General features: G+C 42.1%; 3 protein-coding genes across 3 annotated transcripts; 2 read left to right on the top strand and 1 right to left on the bottom strand.

Annotated features, from left to right (window-relative positions):
• Nucleotides 1-163: 163 nt before the first annotated feature.
• Nucleotides 164-18,328, top strand: LOC138913184 (zinc finger MIZ domain-containing protein 2-like). Its single transcript, XM_070215850.1, is given in 12 exon segments — nt 164-905; nt 11,806-12,106; nt 12,108-12,347; nt 12,517-12,678; nt 13,327-14,123; nt 14,180-14,298; nt 14,483-14,615; nt 14,685-14,898; nt 15,136-15,890; nt 15,957-16,086; nt 16,603-16,995; nt 17,069-18,328. Coding segments are annotated over 12 exon segments (3,441 nt in total). The 5' UTR covers nt 164-840; the 3' UTR covers nt 17,201-18,328.
• A 646-nt stretch (nt 18,329-18,974) lies between these two features.
• On the bottom strand, nt 18,975-21,744 carry LOC108069101 (ATP-dependent RNA helicase DDX42). The gene is given in 2 exon segments (XM_017159053.3): nt 18,975-20,832; nt 20,835-21,744. Coding segments are annotated over 2 exon segments (2,382 nt in total). The 5' UTR covers nt 21,634-21,744; the 3' UTR covers nt 18,975-19,249.
• A 445-nt stretch (nt 21,745-22,189) lies between these two features.
• LOC108069117 (biogenesis of lysosome-related organelles complex 1 subunit 4) lies at nt 22,190-22,871 on the top strand. The gene is given in 3 exon segments (XM_017159075.3): nt 22,190-22,364; nt 22,417-22,656; nt 22,659-22,871. Coding segments are annotated over 3 exon segments (522 nt in total). The 5' UTR covers nt 22,190-22,220; the 3' UTR covers nt 22,797-22,871.
• Nucleotides 22,872-22,879: the final 8 nt, after the last annotated feature.

Genomic DNA, 22,879 nt, shown 5'->3' with positions numbered 1-22,879 from the left:
ACGAAATACGAAATACCAACCTGAAATAAATCAACCCGAGAGAGCGTACTGTACCGCTTCGGGTCGCGCTCGGCGCTCGGCTGCATCGGTGTGGGTGAGCGGCCGAAGTCGCCGCCGACGGCAGCTGCATACCATCCGTTCAGTCGGTCGCCGGACGTCAGCTCAGCTGCCAACTGCCAACTTCATTCAGTTCCTTTCTGGCTGCCGTCGAACGTTGTCGTCGTTCGGTTGAATCGAATCGCCAAGCGCAGCTCAAAAGCCAGGCCACATCTCAAAGCCAGGGCTCAGTGAAACAGTTTTCTGGAAATATTCGAAAAATATCGCAAAAAGTTTTCGAAAAAAAACAAAGCAAATTTTTAAAGTGGCAAGCAAAGCAAACAAATTAACAAGCAAAAACCCAAACAACCGCAGCACATCTCTTGGATTAAGTGCCACAAAGTTCCTGTTAGCAGCAGCAACACACCAACCACTTGGATTACTACAAACAACAGTATTATCACTTAAAACTAGCACACAAATTTCTGAAAAATTTCTTAAGCAAAATCAAACTACAACAATTTGCTAGGCAACCAAAAAACAAAACAACAAACTTGTGCAACATCCCAAAACAAATGTGAAAGCGTGACAAACAAAAAATAAGAAAAAACAAATGAGCAAAAAGTGAACAACAGTGAACAAAAAGTGAAAAGTAGAAAAGAGTGAGTGTTCGAAAATGCTGCAGTGAACCTTTTGAAAAATACAAACAAACAAATAAACACCAATCAACAAAAATTAAATCTACAACACAGCAGCAACAACACAGAGAGACAAGTGTTGTTGTCCCATGTATTTGTTGATGCCATGCAATTGATTGTTGACAAAATTCCCATGTATTCCAAACAAACAACGAAGCGCAATTCCAAAAAGTAAGTTTCAAGAACCTCTAAGAATATCGAGAACGAAAACTGCACAGCAAACAAACAGTGAAAAGTGTCCAAACAGCAAACAAACAAACAGAGGAGGAAAACCCTTCTAGTGAACTGATAAACTGATAACAGCGGCGAGAGAGACAGCAACAAGCCGGAGGAAAAGAGATAGCGTTCCACAGCTGCTGCTGTCGCTGCTTCTTCTTCTTCACGTGGTGCACCTGTCCCACCCAAAAAACAACAACATCTTTACCAACTACTACGAACAACAACAATTAACACACCACGCGCTGTTGCCATAAAACCCAAAAGAAAAAGAAAACTTAGGTAAAATATCTAAAAATAAATTCCACTTAAACCAAACAGAAACCAAAAAAAAAAAACGAAACAAAAAATCACAGCAAATGAGCCAAAAGAATTTTTAAACTTCAACTTTTCGTCTGTGTGCCTCTCCTCTTGACAGTCAATAAAATTTGAGTGGCTAAAAATAATCACCCACCTGGCTAAAAATAAAACAATTTATAAACACAAAGTACAAAAATTCTTTATGGCCATCAACAATTTTATTTCTTCTCCACTAGAAACTTTTAATTGTTGTGCTTGTACCAAAATTACCAACAATCAAAATAATTAAATGGAATGTGCTTTTGTTTTTAGATATTTTATGTAAATTTTTTCGTGTCTTTTCCTTATGCTTTGTTTGTTGTTTGAACCATATATAAATAAGTCATTATAATAGTTCTGTAGTTAAATTAGCTTATAAGAATTTAGCAAAAAAAGTTCAGAATATATTTAGTTGAATTAAAACTTGACAAAAAATCTATTAATAATTTTATTTTTCATCAACAAGTACAAGTAATGTTTAGGCATAACTGTGAAAAGTTAAAGAAAAAATTGAAGCATAAACAAACAAAAATCAATAAACATCCCGATAAAAATATTTAATTGCCGAACAAGTTGTTGATCATTTATACCATTAAAAAAATTATAATACTACATAAAGTTTTTAAAGCAACTTTCTCTAATTGATTTTTATGACCACTACTTAATAAAATAAGTAGAATTAAAATATGTTAGGTATTTGCAAAAATTAAAAAATTGTTTTATAACGTGAAAATTTTCTTTGCTTTATATTTCAAAGATTTTCAGAATTTATTGTACATTTTCACAGGGGAATTTTGTTTGAAACATCTTAAAAATAATTTTCGTACAACATTTAAAATACGTAAACAGTTACAGCGCTACATATTTTTTAAAAGTTGTTTAAAAATATTGTTGTTTGTAAGTGTGTGCTTTCAATCTATCCATTTTTGTAAATTCCAGTTATCCACTCAAATTAAATTCCATAAAACACAAAAAAAAACACCCCCATCCAGACACTTTAAAGAGCCAGCCAATAGATTAATTCTGACCGAATTCCCACATCAGCTGTTAGTTAGACCGCCTCCCATCGCCGCCCCCTCGATTAATGCTCTCTCGCTCTCACGCACAGCTGACCCATAATTGACACGCACACAGACTGGCATAGACACAAACACACAGATACGGGCGGAAAGTATCTGAGGAGAAGCCAAGAAAGCATTCAGTTTCAGTCCAAAAACATTTCGACCTACTGCTGTTGCTTTGTTTTGTACGTAGAGTAGGTATTCGTGGTCGGAGTTTTCCATTGAATCGTTCTCGAGAAGGAGAAGTGGATGTGGAAGTGGGAATATCGATACCGAGAAAGAAATTTTCCCAACGATCCGCTTCGTTTGCCCGAGCAACCGAACAACCGAAAACAACCGCTCAAGTCTGTCACTTATTTCTCAGTTCGACAATGTTTTCGCCCATTTCTCGTATGTATTCGTGTTTGTTGCCTCTTCTGTTTCTGTTTCTTTTGTGGCAAGATAAAGGGGGAACCCAAAAAAAAGGTCACTCCAAGCAAGGCGACCTCCCCCCACTCCAGTTTTCCCTACCATACCGTTTTCCCTCCCGTATCTCGATTGCTGTTTTTCTCACATGCCACGCATTTTTCCCCAGCCAAACTCCCCCTCTTTTTTCCCCCAGACAATGGAAAACTCTCGGCAGACATTTTTTCGGTTCGCTTGTAATTCATCATCGCTGCAAAGAAGATGAAAGCAAAGAAAAGGTACGGGGTTTAACGTAGGAAAAAGAAAAATGCCGACCACAGGTAAACCTTAACCCATTTGCAATAGTCGCAGCTCTTAACCCAAAAAAACAGGTAGTTGCACTCGCTTCAGGCCGCCACGGAGTTCCCAAGAACGGTGAACATTTTTGCCTGGAAGCATCTAGAGGCCATTCTTCTCGATTGGTGGAAAATCATCTAGAATATGCGAATGAGATGGGAATTAACCTTCTCAGAAGATAGGAAGGCAAACCATTCAGAAAAATGTTTTTGTTTTATTTCCGTTGAAGAAAATTCGGTAGGAATATCCAGTCGTCTAAAAATAATTTTAAAAGGATGTATGTATTTCCTGTTTCAAAGTTCTTGTTGTTCTTATCTTTGGAAAAATTAAATTAAAAATTTAAAAATTAAACAAAATAATAATAAAAAATGAAAAATTAATTTGAGAATATTTATAAATTATTTGGGATGTAAAATGCCTCAAAATAGTTTCCAGCTGAAACTTCCACCAGCATACAATTTTCAGAGAATTTCCGCAGCATTGAAACAGTTTAAAATTCCGGTTTAGCAGATCAATCCAACGGTTAATTAACGCCCTGGGCTTATCGTAAACACCCTCTAATGTCATCAACCCACCACCACCGCCCCACACCTCAGAATGCTAAAACAGAAACTGCGTAAGCGCGAGACAATCATCAATCAACCACCGAGGCAACCAAATCACAACCCATCAAGCAACCACCGAAAGGACTTGAGAAAAATTGCTACCTACTGACGGGGATTCCCTCTCCTCATCTTCCACTCCTGGCCACTTCCTGTTTCCCTCAACTGTTTGCGATTTTCACACGGGAAATAAAAATGTGATACAAACGAGTAAATGACAGAAAAACAAAACCTAAACGCGGAAAACCATTTGCAAATCGCAGAAGGCAGAAGGCAACAACAACCCTCGCCGTGAGAGGGATAGCGTTCTGGCGTTCTGAATTCTCGGTGATTAAACCCCGAAAGAAACAAACAGAAACACATACGGAACATTTAGCGAGTGGAGGAGCGTCCGATATTAATAAACCCATCAGACAGGGGGCTGGAAACTGAGCAACCCCCGTAACGAAATCCACACTCGAGGGCGCAACAATAGTTACATGTGTAAGCCGAAGCCACCCCTAAAATCGACTAACCCCTCATCAGCTTCAGGCTCAGCCTCAGCCCAGAATGAAGGTCACACATGGGAGCAAAGAGCAAGAGAGAGCTCTGGTGCATATCTAATCACACAATTTCAATTTGATTGGGCATTAATGGGTTAAGCGGTTGACTCTTGACCCGCCTCGGGCTCTTCGAGGCACCTTGAAGAGTCGCACACTCCACTCCATTCAGAGTTCGTTTAGTCACATGATAAAAGTTCCCAAAACGCAACGAATACCGAACGAAAAACATTTAACGACCCAATTAAAAGCCCCTGAACGAACCTGATATCAAACTAGACCGCACCGAAACCAACACATTCGCATAGATATAGTAAAATATATGCTTAGCAGTCACAACAACCTCACAGATAACTGCCAGCACTACCAACCACCAAAAAAAAAGCAGAAAAGAATACTATCACAATCGATGAGCACAGAACGTACCGAAGCACAAATCAGAGGTAACCAGCTCTTATCAGACTTTGGTGGGGGGACTGACAAGCTAATTATACCCGCAGATCGTACTATATCTATATAGAAAAACAGAAACAGAACCCAAACTACCATCGTTCTCTTTGTGTTTTTGGTGCAAAAGAACAACTGGAACAATGGAAATTTTCACTCTCCGAGTGGCTTTACCTGTACGCTTCCATCTGCTTCGTTTTGCTCTTGTTTTGGCCGACATTAAATCGTGCTTAGGTATGCAGAAATATTTCAGTTATCGATAATTGCTTATCGCTGTTTACGGCCAGGTAGTAGTACCTTCATATAGTACGTCAGTCTCCCGGAATTTGGCATTCTTCGCAAAATGGTCGCTGGGTTTTTGTGAATGGAACGCAATCAAGGTGTGCGGTGGGAAAAGAGTAGTTGGGGAAGAATTGATTACACCCAGGAAGCCAGCGAGTGCAAATGGGTAGTACATATAAATATTTAAACCATATGTTAACTAAAGCAACTGATTACCAAGTGTACTATCTTAGATTCTCTGGAACAATCTTTAGCAGTTACTGAAGCACTTACAGAAATAGCTATCAATTTGATAACCAAATCGAAACCAAATAATTTAGAATCCAGTTCTTTTGAAGTACACCCTTTTAAAAAATAAATATCTCTCAGATTTAGATCAGGTGGCGCCACCTGCTGGCTATGCCTCGTGAGCCCAGCGCTTCTCTACGCGCTTCTCAACATATCAGCTAAGTTTGGGTTCGCTTATCAATCGCCTCGCTTCCTGTCCCATATTTCCCATATCTTTTCTGTCTAACCTTTACCGATGGCAAGTATTTTTAGCTAACATTTTCTTGTACACATTTTGTTGAGTTTATTTTGGTAGTTGTTTTTGCGGCTGTTATTTAGCTGTACTTCAGTAGACATTTTTGTTCGAAACTGGTTTTCAAGTACGACGCTCGCGTCGCTGTCGACGTCTCCGTTGGCGATTTATGCGTTGGGCTTTGAGTCGCTTCAAGTTTTGCTTGCTGTTGCAATTTTCGTTTTGTTTTGTTTTATTTTTAATGTGATTTATGCATGTTCCTCAATGTGTGAGTGTGCAAAATACTTGAACAAAATTATTGCAGCTTCTTTTTTTCGTACATTTATTTTTGTGGATTTTTTGCTGTTCCGAGCGTTGACAGTCGCAGCCTTCGATTTATTTTTAATGTTTATGTCTGTCCGATTGTTTATGATTTTCGTTGGGTTTTTTCTTGCTTAATTGGCGATTAGATAAATGCCAAAAACGCAACGACGCCGATGACAATGGAATAGATCGCACTGAGTACTAAATCCCCGCCATCCTCGCTCAAAACCCCTCTCCAATTTTTTTCCTTTTTTTCCGCCTCCGTTGACTGGCATAAATTTAGTTTGAGCAAAACGCGATAGATAAGATAAGCAAAGCAAAACCAGACCCGCCAGCAAATCGAACCCAAAACATCAGATCCCCGAACCGAAACCGAAAAAGTGGCTGGGTAAGGTGTGCAAAAACCACATCGCTGATTGATAGTCACAGGGGGTTGTGGGTGGTCGGTGGTGCAAGGGGTTTTCTGGTGGTTCGTCCATTAGCGACCTGATTAGCGCGTGTGTTACAACAACCACAACGCTTTTTGTTTAGGTTTTTTTTTGTTTTTTTATCACCAACACGAGCAGACTTCAATGGCGACACCATTAGCCATCAAAACGATTTTAGTTACAACACCACAAGGACAAACTAGCAGACGACAGCAAATACAACGCAGAACAACCGACAGTGAAATGCAATTTCCGAATTGAATAATGCATAGACACCTGTAAATATGTATTCCAAGTGCCAATCACAGTGGCCACAACTATTCCATAACGCACAATAATATTACGCTGTGCTTAAGTGCACTGGTAAAATTATTATGGTCTTTCGAACATCATAACATGGTCTTTCGACCTTTTGGATATTCACTTGTGGGAGCTGGGTCATAAAATGTGTTATTAACCATTAATAAAACGATGGCAATACAAGTTATTAAGCTTGGATTATCTTTTCAACTAGTTTTAGAATATGTTTATCTTCAGTTTACGTGCCAAACTTGAACACTTTGTAATTTTAGTGTTCCATAAATCACGGTGGCAACTGTGACCACTGTACACTGAACTATAATCCTAGGAAATCCCACATTGTAGTATGCAAATTAGCAAGTACAAAGTTGTATTACAAACGGCCACAGACACACGCGCCAAAAAAGTAAAACGAATGTTTTAGGGCCAAGCGCACACTGCGTATACGCAATATATTCGAAAAAGCAGCAGCTAACAATCCTGGCTGGCCAATAAATAAAAGCCAGTTACAGGTGCTGAAAACATGCACACACAGCACACAGAACAGCAGCAGCAGGAGAGGGTAGAATATTTCAAATATTACTCATACCGCATGTGGGACAGACAACCACCCATTTTCCCTTTGTCCACCGCAAGCGGCAAAACATTTATAAAAATGAATTTGCAAATCCGCAAAATGCAAACCGAGCACAAAGTTGGAGGCAAACATTTTGTCGGCGCATAAGGGGGCTGAGTGCTGAATATGTTTTTGCACATATTCAAAAATCTGCCAACTGCCAACCCCCATTGCCCATCCCTCAGAAAACGGCAGCAGCACCACCACCTCAATCCGCCTGCTGACCATCTGTATTATTTGCATTGGATTTTTAATCAAAAATTGCGCGATTTCTCTTCGCTTTTTTGCCGCAGTTTTTTCTTCGCCTTTATTTTTTTTTTTGTATTTCTGTTTACAGTTCGATTTTTATTATGTTCACCCCTCCACCCCCCAGCCCAAAAAGCACTCGAGCGGAGGGTTGCTGCCTTCCCTTGGTGGTTGCTTTTTTTTCGCCTTCTTTGCTTTGTTTTCTGGGGTCGAGTCTATTATGCTGATTTATTTTTATTTTCATTCTGATTGCAATTTATGCGAGGCAGATGAATTATGAAAACGATCGAAGCGAGCAAGGAAAACTCCACGGGAAATTCAATCGAAACGGGCAGGGAAGAGAGTTTTCCCAGTGAGCTTGAGGCGACAAAAAGTGTTGCATACCAACAGGCGCCGTCCAAATTCGAATGGCATACAAAGTCCTGAAACTAAGCGGCGAACAAAAAATTATTACCATCCTTTGCCACTCGAAAAAAAAGCGTGCAGAACGAAAAACCCATACACAACCTCCCCTGACAGGGCAATATGGAAAAAATGAATCCACAACCGAGTCAGGGGCAAAAACAGACAGACGACAACTGCCAACTCAAAATTGGACTGGAAAGAGTGGAAGAAAATGTCGAAAAAAAGAGAATTCTTTGTTGTTTTTTTTTTGTTTGTAATTTGTATGCGAAAAGTGCAGCCAACAGCGGGTGGTTTCGGTGGTTCAGTTTCAAACACCCTTGAAAAACAACTGTCAAACGCATTTCAGCGGTGGGAGGCGGGCAACTGCAGCGAAACAATAAGGCGAAAATAGAGGAGTTTGAGTGACTGATGAGTCCAGAAAGGGGGCAGGAACGGCGAAGAGAGCAAATCAAATATTTCTGATGTGTTATTGGTTTTGAAAAATGCACAGCAATATTTTTTAAATATTTTGGGATTTCAGAAACGTGTAAAATAAATATACAAGTACAATTAAAAAATTGCTTTCTCGCTTTAAAATCATTTTCTAAGATTAAATACTATTTTGGGCCAATTAAAAATATTTTTATCATAATCATTTCTTTTTGTGTTTCCTAAAGAAGCAGTTCTGCCAAACGACTTTGATTGAAACCTCCCACTCCGGTGAGAAAACATTTCGTTCTGTCATTGGCTCCACGCACGTGTCTCACAATTTTTCATGGCCTCTAAAACGCACACATACATTTTGTATATATTACTTGTTTTGTTACATGACGCCAACTGTCGTCTGTGAAATAAAAAAAAAAATAACACAAAAACGCAAAGGCAAGTCGAACAAAAAAACACGCAAACAACAATAACAATAAAATAGAAGAGGCAAAATAGAAGAAAAAGTTGGATTTTTTTTTGAGGGATTGTTCGTAATAAAGTTTACCAGACATGTCCTCCGAAAGGATGTTCTACCCATCCTGATTGCCGCATTGCCGTCTGGGCCATAATTCATATCGCCAGAAACAATGACAATAAATTGTGAAAATATAGTCAAATAAAGTGCACAAAAATATATAAAAAATAGTAAAACATAACCCCCGTTGGAAACCTTTCACGGCGCCCCTGTCTGTTGACATACGGAAATCATTTCGTGTGCCAAATGAGAAATAATTTTTATTACCACAGCAAATCAAAGTGCGCACAATTTACAATTACACAAGCAAAAACTAAAGGCGGGAGAATCGGAGAGAAGAGCAGAGGGAGAGGCCAGAGATCGTGCACTGATTTCGATATGAAGGTATATCTTCGAGCACGTGTTTTTGACGGCCTCTGAACTGAATTTTAGTGGTTCTAAACTTTGATCATATCCCCCTGTCTCCTTCCCACTTACTCGCTATCTCACCTGCTTGCGAGTTACCTGTTTTGCTTTATTTTTATCTAATCAATGAAGAAATTTATATCTAATCAAAGTACAAAAGGCAGCAACAACGAGAACGCGACTCGAACTGAATACTGAATACTGAAACAAAGCAAGTCAGCGTCATCAGAGATCGCGCGGACTTCTCGCCCCTCAAAAGTCAGTAAAACACCCTGTTTTTCCAGTGCAAGTCACATAATGAGACGATTATATGATAGCAAGTGCACAACATTGTAGTTTGTTCATTAGAATTCGCCAATATCTTTTGCATTTTAGTAAGATTTCGCCTATTTACTAAGCATCTTCGATGTTTTTCCATTATTTGAGGTACTTTATCTCAGCTCCAGAGGAGGTCGCGTGGTTTCCAAGAATTTACTGATATTGATAAGACATTATGAGTAATATTGCTTTTTGTGATTTTTATTTGGGGTTTTTTGCACAAAAAATATAAATAGCACACTTTTTGGCACCATTTTTAAAAAGTTATTATTAATAATTTTAGTTTTATTGTATGGGAATATTAAAATATAACAGTTGAGCTCTTTGGCGTAAACTTTTCAGTCAAGTGACCACTGTAACCCAAGTTATAACCCCACAAGTTTCTTTTGCCTTGGGGCACACTGTATTTACGTTCTCTTTCTCTCTCTGTACGCCTCTCTCTCTCTCATTCGACCTAATGACCCGCTTTGCTCTGTTTACCTCTCCACTCGGTTTTTGCACTTGGAAATTGCTAGCTGCCCGATGCTAATTTATCGTCACAGTCTCGCGGCAATCACAGGTTCAGTTCCACCACCAATTCTCCCCCCACTCGATTCTCCCGCCGACCAATTCTTCCCCCCGCCGCTCACAATATTCTCTTCCCCCCGTTTCTCCAGTGATCTCTGTAGACTTTGCCGGCTCGGGCTTTTCGTCATGCGATTATCAGCCAATCGCTTAGTGTGCCATTTATTTGCATTTCGCTCGCTGCTGCATTTGTTGTTGCCTTTGTGTTACGTTTCGTTACGTTTTTTTGTTGGACTTTTATTTATTTTTATTTGTTTCCAACTTTATTTGCTTTTGTGTTGTTGTGTGTACTGTATGTTTGCGTTGAGCTGCTTTTGTAGATGCGCAATTATTGTGAGCGTGTTACTTTATATTTTTAATGTGCGACTTTTTTTGTTGTTACGCTTAGGATTCTACTCTTCAAAAGAGGTTTTTTCAAAATAGAACAAAATGGAACTTATATATTTTCCTGTAATAATATTCTTACAATACTAAAAAGTGACAATAACAATGTTACATTACAAATATTCATCAAATATTAAAAAGTATTTTCAATTATATTTAAAATGATGATAATTTTCGGTTTCTCTCTGTTTTAAATGTACAATAAAAAGTTGTTTAAAACCTTGAAAATTCAAAAATAACTCATACGCCCCGTTGGGAAATAGACCCCCAAAAAACTAAAGAAAGAATAAATAAAATACCCAGTAATGAATTTGAAGTAATTACTCATCAGAACTGTTGTGAAATACCCAGAATTTTTTTTTTAATGTTCAGTTAGGATTTTTTTTATCATCAGAGTATTACAATCTTCGACTCTCCAGTTGCCTTCAATTTTATCTGTTTTCTGCTTCGCATTCACACTGCGTTCATACGCTTCATATTGTTATTGTCCGCCTGGCAAATATGCTTAATTATTTTTACCTTAAAAGTCGCGCCATCAAAGCGAATGCGAAAACAATTTCAATGGATAGATGGAACAATTGAAGGGAGCGATGTCGAGGGCAAAGCAAAGCGAACCTAAACCTAAACCTAAACCCTGAGCCCATTTGACATTTTCGGGCTTAAATGTCACAGCAAATCGAGGGGAAACAAGTGCAATGGGAAATATAAGCAACGGAGAAGATGGAAAATGCAATTGCAATTGCCACACACACCAACGAGTACAATGAATGACGTTGACAATGACGATGATGGAGATATGGCTGGGTGGTGGGCAAGGCGATTGGGGGGAGGTGTTCGGGGGTGTTGGAATGGTTGGGTGCTGCGGATACTGGGGTAAAATCACGAACATAAGCTGCCTTAGGCTGACATCATCCATGGAGGTCGAATAATGATTAAAGCCACGGAGAACAACTCAAATCAGAAACAACTCCCAGTTCTTTGATGTGACTAATCGAATTGCAAGATAAGAACAATGATTCTGGGTACGATCTTGAATTTTTACAGTTTTGAGAACAGTACGAAATGAAAAACCCCAGACTAGCGATAAGGAGATTCTTAAGAATTCTAATAATAAAACGAAATACATTGTTTTCAGAACTGAAATGTCATAACATCATTGATAAATATTTTAAAAAATTAAAAAATAAAAAGTAGGCTTGGGCTTGAATGCCCTTGCCTGATTACTCCAAATTCTTTATTAACTTTGAACTTTTTCTGCTCAATTCAAAAAACTGAATGATAAATATGTCTGAAACATGTCATCCTTCTCCTCCTGAATGGATCTTTCCCATTTATTACATTGCCACGACTGGCTTTATCATCACCTTTTGGATTCCAACTAACTCGTCGTTCTGTCTGATTTGCGAACTTTGCAGGAAAAATGATGAAATGAACCAGCAGGCGGGCTCCTCAAGGGCGCCAGCCACCGGGGGCCAAATCTCACCGCCAGGTGCCACAACAGTCGGCGTCGACCAGCAGCAGCAGCAACAGTTGCAGCAGCAGCAATACTACAGCCAGCAGCAGCAACAGCAACAGTACCAGCAGCAGCATCAGCGCGACAATTTCCTGGTCTACCAGCAACAGCAGCAACAGCAACAGCAACATCAGCGATCGGGAGCCGGCGGTGGTAACTTTATGCTGGGCAATGACCTTGTCGGCGGCGACAGCCTGCGCAGTCCTGAACAACACCTTCGGTCCCAATTCGGAGTTCACGGCCCTCGGAGGCGGCGCCACCAGCTCGGCAGCTTCCTCGCTGAGCGGACTGAGCAACTCCAGCGGTCAGGGATACACGGGCATGGTTGCTGCCAGCCAGCAACATCAGCAGCAGCAGCAGCAGCAACACCACCAGCAACAGCAACACCACCAACAGCAGCAGCAACACATGTCCAGCATGGACGCCATGGGCGGTTACAGTCAGGTGAGTAAACAGTAATTGGAAAAATAAAACAAAAATATAAGTTTTTAGAAGTTTTATGTTCCTCTAACTGAGCCACCAACTTCTTTAAATATAAATTCTTATTATTATTTTCTTAATTACCTTTCGTTTTAAGATCTCTTATAATGGATTTTCCTTTCTTATCTTGCAGATGGGTGGCGGCATGCACCCTGGACCCAACAGCGGCATGATGGGCAACATGAATGCCCAGTACATGAATGGGGGATCCGGCCAAGGTGGCTACAATGGCACCCAGGGCATGGGAATGGGCTACGGCGGAGGTGGCAACATCGGACCCCAGAGGCATCATCAAGTGAGTACACAGAAAAATAATTCTACCTTATTTCATATCGATAAAAATCCGATATGGTTAATGTCAAATTTATGATTCAAACTTATACTGTTTTAAAATACCAAATTCAGTATTTTTTGAACCAATATTATAAAAATATAAACATAATATTTACACATTTCAAATGATCTTTAAGAAATATTAAATTAACCTGCACATCTGATCCGTTGTCAATTATTTTTCTGTGCTTATATTTCGGGTATATATTTTTTTAAGGGTTTACTGGAATAACTGGGTGACTTCACTGCATTCCCATTCTAGCAAGCTTTTATATGACCAGCTGTTGACAATTCATTTGCGGCAGTAAACAGATTTCGCTTTTAAATGGTTCGCCCATTAACGAATCATTCGAATCGCACCCAAAACAGAAGTCCGCGGCTTCGTAAATGACAGAATTCTGACTGCCAGAGCGACAGTAATCCGCTCAAGCTTTATATTCTTAGCCTTAAATGTTCAAAAGTTTTAGGATGCGAAAGGGAGAGATTTAACTTGCTTCTTTTTATAATTTTATAAAATTTTTCTAACTTTTCCCCTGCCTTAAGTAATTAAAAAGTTAGAAATAGGCTTAAAAAACCCGCCTAATTATTGACTTACCCCCTTTTCTTGCAGATGACGCCCATGAACCAGATGCAGAACATGTCCATGGGCCCCGGAGTGGGCGGAAGTGGCGGCATGGGCGGCGGCATGAATCCCCTCCAGCAGCAGGCGGCGCAGCAGCAAATGGGCGGCATGAATCCGATGGCCAAGATGCAGGGCATGGCCAATGGTGGATATCCCCAGCAGGTGCCGCCCAGTCTCACCCAGCCGCAGCCGCCGCACCAGCAGCCGCGGCGGGGGCTGGCTCCGTCGCCGCACCCCCAGATGCACATGGCCCAGAAGCGGGCGGCGGGCGGAGTGGGCGTCGGAGGAGCGGGCGGAAGCTAGCCGGGCAATCCCATGCAGCAGCAGCAACAGGCGCAGATGTACGGAGGCCAGCAGATGCATCCCGGTGCCGGAGGAGGCGTTCCCCTGCCCATGCAGGCGGGCGGAGCGGGCAATGGCTACGGACGCAGTGGACCCATGGGCGCCGGCAATGGGGGCTACGGCCGTATGTCGGCGGCCAATGGAATGGGTCCAAACGGTGGACCCGTAATGGGACCCATGGGTCCCGGAGGAATGACCGCCGGAGGAATGGGTCCCGGACCCGGTTGCATGAGCCAGCAGCGCTTCATGCCCCAGGGATCTGGAGGCGGCGGCGGCGGCGGAATGCCCGGAGTGGGCTACGCCGGAGTCGGAGGAGCCGGCTCGCATCAGGGTCAGTTCTATCCGGGCAGCGGCCAGAGCGCCGGAATGCAGCAGGCAGGTGGCATGTGCCCGGCGGGTCCGGGCGGCGTGTCCACCACCGGCAATCCCTACCAGAATCAAGGGTGGGTTCTTTGAATTTATTTTTCTTTAATCATTTAATATAATATATTTTATTTAGTTTCCAGCAAAATTATCAGCACAGTCCAGTTCCTGGCAATCCCACGCCACCACTGACGCCCGCCTGCAGTGTGCCCTATGTCAGCCCCAATCCGGACATCAAGCCACCTATGGACAACAGTAAGTGCAAAGAAAAAAGATTCGATAAAAAATAGGGTAATTTCTACCTTATTTCATATCAATAAAAAGCCGATAATGTCAAATTTATGATTTGATATTTTATCCTTTCAAAATGATATGAATAACTTGATATTTTATCAATTTCTGAGTATATTATATTCTAATATTTCATTTCCATTTTTAGGCGAAGAAATGAGACTGACATTCCCGGTGCGCGATGGCATCATCCTGGCTCCTTTCCGCCTGCTGCACAATCTGTCGGTCAGCAACCACGTGTTCCATCTCAAGCAGAATGTCTACAATACGCTGATGTGCAGGTAGGATATATAGATAATATTTTTATGGATTGATTTAGCTAATTTGGATTTGTTTAAATAAATTACCAGAACCGACTTGGAGCTGCAGCTGAAGTGCTTCCACCAGGACGACCGGCAGATGAACACCAATTGGCCGCACACCGTCACCGTCTCCGCGAATGCCACGCCCCTGAATATCGAGCGGTCCGAGAAGAACAGCACCGCCCTGCGGCCGCTCTACTTGAAGGCCGTCTGCCAGCCGGGACGGAATACGCTCCAGCTGACCGCCAGTTCCTGCTGTTGTGTAAGTGTTTAAAAAAGAAAATATTTAAAAAATATTAAAAAGATATAAAATATATTAAATAAAAAATAAATATTCAATAAATATTCCATAAACATTCAATAAACATAAAAAATATATTAAAAAAATATTCAATAAATATTAAATAAATGCTAAATAAATAAATAAATATAAAATTAAATATTAAATAATATCTAAAATTTTAAAATTAATTTAAATCCCTTTTTTTAACCTCCACAGTCGCACCTGTTCGTGCTGCAGCTAGTCCATCGACCCTCGGTGCGCCAGGTGCTGCAGACGCTGCACAAGCGCAACTTGCTGCCCCTGGAGCACAGCGTGCAGAAGATCAAGCGCAACCTGAGCCAACCCGAGACGAATCCCGGATCGGAGGCCACGCCCCAGCAGCAGCAGCAGGGCGGCGGCGGCGGGCAGCAGTGCGCCAAGATCTCATTGAAGTGCCCCATCACCAAGTCAAGGATACGACTTCCCGCCAGGGGACACGAGTGCAAGCACGTGCAGTGCTTCGACCTGGAGGCCTATCTGATGATCAACAGCGAGCGGGGATCGTGGCGCTGCCCCGAGTGCAGCAAGTCGGCCATCACCGATACCCTGGAGATCGATCAGTACATCTGGGCCATACTCAATACGCTGGGCAACTCGGATGTGGACGAGGTGATCATCGACTCGTCGGCCAACTGGCGGGCGCTGCAGCACAACGGCGGCATGCCCAATGCACCGCCTCCCTCGAATGTTCCTAGCAATCCCAGTGGCGGCAGTGGATCCGGTTCCGCGAATGGAAATGGAAGTGGCAACAGCACCACCCTGCCGGCCATCAAACAGGAACTGTGCGACGACATCGCCAAGGTCATGTCGCCGGGATCCACCCAACTGCCCACCTGGGACAGTGCGCAGGCGATGAGTCCCTACAACATGCACGACATGAACTCCATTGCCAGCGGCAATATGATGGGCAACGGCGGCAACACCAACCAGCAGTGAGTTTTGAGTTTAGAGTTAATATATTTCAGAAATTTAATTGTATTGTTTTTTATCATTTCTAGTGGCAATCGCAGCAGCTACGACGGCTTCAGTGGCAATCACAGCGATGGCAGTGGCGGCCTGAACGGCAGCGATGGCGGCGTCAACTCCCTCGACCAGCTGAATGCCATGGAAAAGTCACTCAGCGATCAGGTAAGGAATTAAAAAATATATAAAATATATATTATAATATTTTTAAGATATAATAAAAAATAATAATATAGCAAATATTTATACAAAATAGTTAACTCATTCTAGAATTATTTAAAAGACACTTTTATTAATAGAAAACAGGCTTTCTAACAAACGAAAATATTTTAAAATATAATACAAAAATAATTATTACTTGGCAAAGAAAACAAAAAATATTATAGAATATTACAGATTCTAGTTCGGGTATATAGCCAATATTATGAATTTTGTCAGTTTTGTTTTACCTAAAAAAAAAGTTCTTTACTAAATTCCATATTTTTCCTTTCTATAATTTAAGTATTATATATTAAAGACTCTAGTGCGGGTAGATCAATATAATAAATTGTTTCCTATATTTTTTTATCTATCTATATATCTCTATCTAATTTAAAAAAAAATGTTCTTTTTTTTTATTAAAAAAAAAAATATTGTAAAAATCTTTTACTTAACTGCATATTTTTCCTTTCTATATTTTAGATGCCCCACACCCCGCACACTCCCGGAGCGGCCAGTCATCCGATGACCCCCGGCGGACCGCCCAGCGTAAGCAGCTCCCACAACGAGCCCATCAGCGGCGGTACGCCCAATGCCAACGGAAGCGGAAGCGGCAGCAACGGCAGCGGCAACAACAACAACAGCAGCACGGGCCACAACTCCCCGCAGACGCCGGGCACGCCCAGTCGGATGGGCGGCGGCGGCGGAATGGGGGGCGGGGGAGCGGACAGCCAGCAGCAACAGCAGGAGCAGCTGCTCAACTCGCTGATGAGCAGTCAGACCCAGTTGAAGTTCAGCGAAAGCGATCTGAGTGCCGAGCTGCAGAGCTTTGATGCGGCGGCAGCGGCCATTAATGATACAGCCCACGATCTGAATGTGAGTATTAAGATATATATTTGTAAAAAAAAATAAAAATACTAATTTTAATATTTTCTAAAACCATTTTTAGCTACTGCAGGACGTGGATCCCATGGAAATCCTGTCCTATCTCGATCCTCAGCCCGATCTTAACACTCCGCCCTCGAGTGGCAGCAGCAACAACAACGCCAGCGAGGATTTGCTAGCCACGTTATTTGACTAGACCTAATGAAAACTAAATGGCGAAAAGCTGAGAGAGAGTTGGAGAATTGAAATGGCAGAAATACCATAAATTGTATATAGTATTATTAATTTTAATGAAATGTGCACTAGAAGCCAGTCGCTTACTTCAACCAACATTTTCGTTTCCTCACACAAACCAACAGCAGCAACAAGTAAAACCACAAAAATGGATAAACTATTACAAACAACACACTGGATGAGAAATCGAAGCGGAAATTTGAATTTGCCCGTGTTGAAAAACAATGAAATGTGATTTAAAAATTAATTAATTAAATTAATTGGCATTTAATTTAAAGCTAACGACGAAAAAACCCCATAAAAAACGAAAAAAAAACTACACACACACACACAAAAAGCGTAAAAAAATAACAAACAGTCATTAAACCATATAAAAAAAAAGAAAAACAATCAATTCAGTTCAGAGCATGAAAATTCCTTCAATGAAATTTACGAATTTAAAATGCAGCAGAAAGTCCTTTGTTCGTTTATTTGGAAATTACATTTTTGTTTGCCTTATCCCAGACTTTTGTTGCAAAATGTTTCTTGTTCATTTACTAAGTATTAAAAATATATTAAAAAAAAAGAGAGAGTTAAATCAGCAACAACAAAAAAGCATGAGCAAAGAAAAACAAAAGCGAAAAAAATGAGAGATACAAAATACATACAAGTGAAATCCCAACAATTTTATTACATTTATAAAATGAAAACATTTACATTTTAATTGTTGCATAATTTTAATTATTTTTTAAAGCCTATCTACATATAAAAAGTAATTGATTTAGCTCGGTAAATGATAAACGAAATTTAACAGAACAGCGGAGAAAATATTAAGAATTATTAACTATAACGAACAGAAAGTAAATGTGTATAATTAAGTGACAAAGCAAAACTGCATAATTAGCGGAAGAGAGAAACAAACTATTAAAAGTGTAAATCAAATTAATGCTAGATCTAAAATATATTGTATATATGGATATGTATGTTATATATGCGGCAACAACAAAAACACAACCCCTCCCCCAAAAAACACACACACACAAAGCTAATTAATACATTTAAATAATGATAATAATAAATGAAAAAAACAAAAAGTATTTCAAAACTAAAATTATAGTGTTATGATTTGATTTGCGTTTTATTTCCCCACACAATTCCCCTTATTTTGACTATTTTCACTTCAGTTCCGTCTTACGTTCCTCTATATGTTTCGTACGATGTGGTTAACATGGACCAATTTTTATATACAAATATATATGTATAACACCCACACACCGACGAGTCTTTGAATAGAGTATATATGCGAACTATATATAACGGAAAATATATATATTCATGTACGTATCTGATATGATATTCAAATATAGCGAAATTTTTAAGCTTTGCCCAGGCTAATTCCCAATTCAGCGCTTAACAAAACGAAAGAAAAATCGAAAACTCGAAAAATTTACGCAAAATCGCCTCGATGTGGTAGTTAAATGAATCTCAATCTCTTCTCAATGTTATCAAGAACACAAGTAATTAAATTATTATATATACACGTATATCCAAAAAGCGAAAAAGAAACAAAATTCGTAGTGGTTTCATTGTAAAACAATATTTCATAATGATTAACGAACAATTTAGCTTCAAGATTTCGATATTCCAGTTCGAATTCTTCTCTCGCTTAATGAAAAACGACACGATTTATGATTAACGGATAATGGATAAAGATTAACAATATCGGTAGGCAGTTGGGATGCGCAAATGTGATTTTATTCAAAATAAAATACACATAACCATGATTACAATTAATGAAGATTTTTATTTGGATCTGTGGGATCGTTCGCTGGATGCTGCGAAGGCTGCGAAGGAAGAGAGTTGTACATACGAGTATTTAACTAACGTAATCTTTATGAATGAACATGGTATATATCTGATTATATATAATATGTTTAAATTTAGTCCATAAGCTGTAATTTTAAACGATGGAACAAAAGCAAATACACATTAAATAATATGAAGAGAAATAAACCAAGTAGCAGTATCAGTTTTAATTCCAGCGGCTCTTCTTGGCCCGTTTGGCATCCAGGTTGCTGCTGCTGCTGCTGGAGGAAGCTCCCTGGGATGATGATGATGAAGATGATGGGGGCGGTGCCATTGGTGCGGCAAAAACTCCGGAGTCTGGCAGAGTTTTCTCCCAAGTTCGATCGCTGGAGGCTCGAAATTGGTTGTTATACTGGGATCGAAAGGCCTCCCTCATGGCAGCGTAGCGATCTGTGGCAGGACCTGCGCTGCAGGAGGACTTATTCGAGGGTCCTTCGGGGGGACTAGCACTGACGGCAGATTCCAAGCCACCAGACGATCCAAAACCACCGCCATTTCCTCGCTCCCGATAGCCCAGTCCTGTGTGGGTATTGGTCGGCCTCTTCCCTTTGCCCTGCTTAAATCGCGAACTGCGGAACCAGGAGCTCTTCATGGCCAGCTCCATTAGATCCTCGGGCACCAGCTGATCGGCGCCCTCCAAGTTGCGCACCAGATGTCCGGCAAACTCCTTGTCCTTGTCGGTGACCAATGTAAAGGCATTACCCTTTTCGCCGGCTCTGCCCGTTCTTCCAATTCGATGCGTGTGCGTGTCAATGTCCCTGGCGATATCGTAGTTCACCACATTCCTGATGTGCGGTATGTCCAATCCTCGGGCCGCCACATCGGTGGCCACCAAAATATCGCACTCTTTCCTCTTAAACTGCGTAATAACCTTGTTCCTGTCCGCCTGATCCATGTCGCCATGGAGCAGTAAACAATTATATTCCTTGACCAGCAGATTATTGGAAACCGTTTCGGCATCTGCTTTCTTGGTCACGAAAATCAGGACGCTGCCTTCGGAGAGGAACTTCACCAGGTGGCAGAGCAGCCAATTCCATTTCTGCAGGGGATTCGGGAAGACATATACGGACTGGGTGATGTCCTGGTTGGCCTCGTTGAGATCTCCCTGCACAATTCTCACCGGATCGGTGAGCACATCCCTGGCCAGGCGTTCGATTCGCTTCTTGAAGGTGGCCGAGAACATCAAGCACTGGCGATCCGGGCGTACGTGGTTGCAAATGGAGCGCACCTGGGGCTCGAAGCCCATGTGGAACATGCGATCGGCCTCGTCGAGCACCAGTAGAGTGACCCGCCTCAGATTAGTGGCCTTCATCTTGACCATATCGATCATGCGCCCCGGCGTGGCCACTATAATCTCGGCTCCCTGCTCCAGCGCTTTGCTCTGCTCCCACTTGGAGCCGCCGCCGTAGCAGCAGACCACGTTCAGGTTGTAGACCTTGCCGAACTTCTTGGCCTCGTTGTAGATCTGCAGCGAGAGCTCGCGCGTGGGGGCGAGAATCAGGCCGATGGGTCCATCGCCTGGTTTCAGCTGCCGCTGATCCATCAGGTGCATTAGCATCGGCCAGATGAAGGCGGCCGTTTTGCCGGAGCCCGTCTTGGCTATGCCAATGATATCTCTGCCCGAGAGGGCGGTGGGCACAGCCTGCGCCTGAATGGGCGTGGGCTGGGTGTATTCCGCCTTCCGCACCGCCTTGATGAGCTGCTCGTCGAAGCCGAAGTGGCCAAAGGAGGTGACCGGCTTGGGTGGCGAGGGCCCGTGACCTTTACGCCCAGCGTGCGCCGCAATTCGCGCACCTGATCCTCGTCCAGGGCGGCTATGTCCTCGTGCTGCGTGTAGAAGTTCTTCTCGAACGGCTCGTACTCGATTTCGGAATGGTAGATGGGCGGCAGCGGATCGATGTCCTTCTTCTTGGGCGGCGCTATGGGATTACCGTCCTCGTCGTACTCGATCTCCTGGTCGGAGCCCTCGTCGCGCAGTCCCGCATTGGGATTCTCCTTCATGTAGCGATAGTAGCTCTCCTCGTCGTCCTCGTCGTCGATGTCGCCCCGAATCGCCTGAGTCGGCGGCTTGGGCGCCTGTTGGCGCTTCTCCTTCTCCACCTGCTGGTTAATGCCGGCCATGAACTGCTCCAGTGGGTCCTCATCCGAGTCGGAATCCTCCTGCTTCTTGCCGGAGGGGGCAGGAGCTCCTGGGGATCCCGGCGCGGGTATATAAGCCTGTTCCATCTCTTTTTCCCGCGGTCCCTCGTCGTCGTCGTCGAAATAATCGTCATCCGTGTGGTGTTTCCTCTTGCCCACTAGGTTAGTGGCATTGGTGTACTGGCTAATGGAGTCCAGCGTGGAGTAGCCGTGCTTGGAAGTGGATGTTGTGGTGGTGCTTCCGCGGGCAGCGCCTCCCGCCGCAGAAAGGGACGCTCCTCCTCGGGGGGCGCCCACATAGCCACGGGCATTCAGCATCGGGGGAGGCGGCACGGCGTTCATGTTGTTGCCGGAACTGGCCGACTTGCGGTAGGGGAAGCCCCCGCCGCCGATGCCTCGGTAGCCGCTCATCGTGCTCCAATTCCGCAATCTCCAATTCGTATTTTAGTTTTAGCAATTTCAATCAATATTAGTGGCTGAAATGTATTTTTGATATCGCGATATATCGAGGCGTGTCCATCTCTGGAAACCAGCTAGCCGATACACCCTCCTGATGTAGCCGAGACCTTCTCCACTTAGTGAGTTCTCAAACTAAGCAACGGTTAGAATTATATTCAAATGGGATTAAAACAGTCAATTTTGTTTATTAAACACACAGCTCTTAAAAATAGTGTTTACACTTTTGACCATTTAGTTTTTGACTGTCATAAAAAGCACTTTCGATAAATAATCCATGTAATTTTTATCCATTTCCATGCTTTAAAATATATTATTATTTTTTTTTTACCAAATTATGAGTTTTGCTTAATTTTTTGAGATACAAAACTAAAGTAAAGACAGACTAGTTTTAAATCGAAAGACAATTTCCGCCTTGCGCTTATCGATAACCAAAACGATGGCAATTGACACTATTTTTCCTTCACTCAGTGTGCACACACTTATTGGGCGAAAGAGAAAACAATTGTTGCGTTTGTTTACAATATTAGAAAAAATAAGAAATGCAAGCGGATATTAACAATGTCTCCAGGGATTACGCCAAGATCCTGCAGAGCGCCGATCTAGAGAAGGAGATCAACCCACTGTCCACGAATATAGATGATATGCTGGCCAGGTTGGATGAGTTTGAAACTTTGCTGGCTTCGGTTAGTTTTTTTATTAAATTAAAACCTTTTTTAATTACTTTTTAACTTTTAGGTGCGTGCCGAGTCCAATGGAATGATGGCCAACAATGTGTGCAGCATCCTGGGATTCGGAGATAGTTTCGAGCAGTTAAAAACTAGAATAGATGGTCTGGAGCAATTCGTAGGCGCAGTAAGTGCAAATTTGTCAGAAGTCGAAAGAAACGTGGATATTGCCGAGGAGGAGCTACATGTCACGGACTACAGCCTTAAAGGCCTTCTGCTGAAACCCCTGAAAGCCAAGCTGAGTGCCAGCGCAGCGATCCAACATCCAACTCTCTGCCAAGATCTAATCTCATCGAGGAGGAATATCAACCTGTAGAGATCTACAAATCCGATGATTACTTCGGAAAATCTCAGGATCCAGCAGTTGAGGAGGGAGAACTAACTAGCTAGATAACTCTACATTTAGCAAGCAATTAGCCGAAGAGTCATTTGTTTAGGTTTTGCAATGAAATGGCAATATCTGGAGCAGAATT

The sequence above is a fragment of the Drosophila takahashii genome, chromosome 3L (assembly GCF_030179915.1).
Source record: "Drosophila takahashii strain IR98-3 E-12201 chromosome 3L, DtakHiC1v2, whole genome shotgun sequence".
NCBI lineage: Eukaryota > Metazoa > Arthropoda > Insecta > Diptera > Drosophilidae > Drosophila > Drosophila takahashii.
The sequence above is the reverse complement of the archived record's forward strand: the minus strand, read 5'-3'. Positions and strand labels throughout refer to the sequence as shown.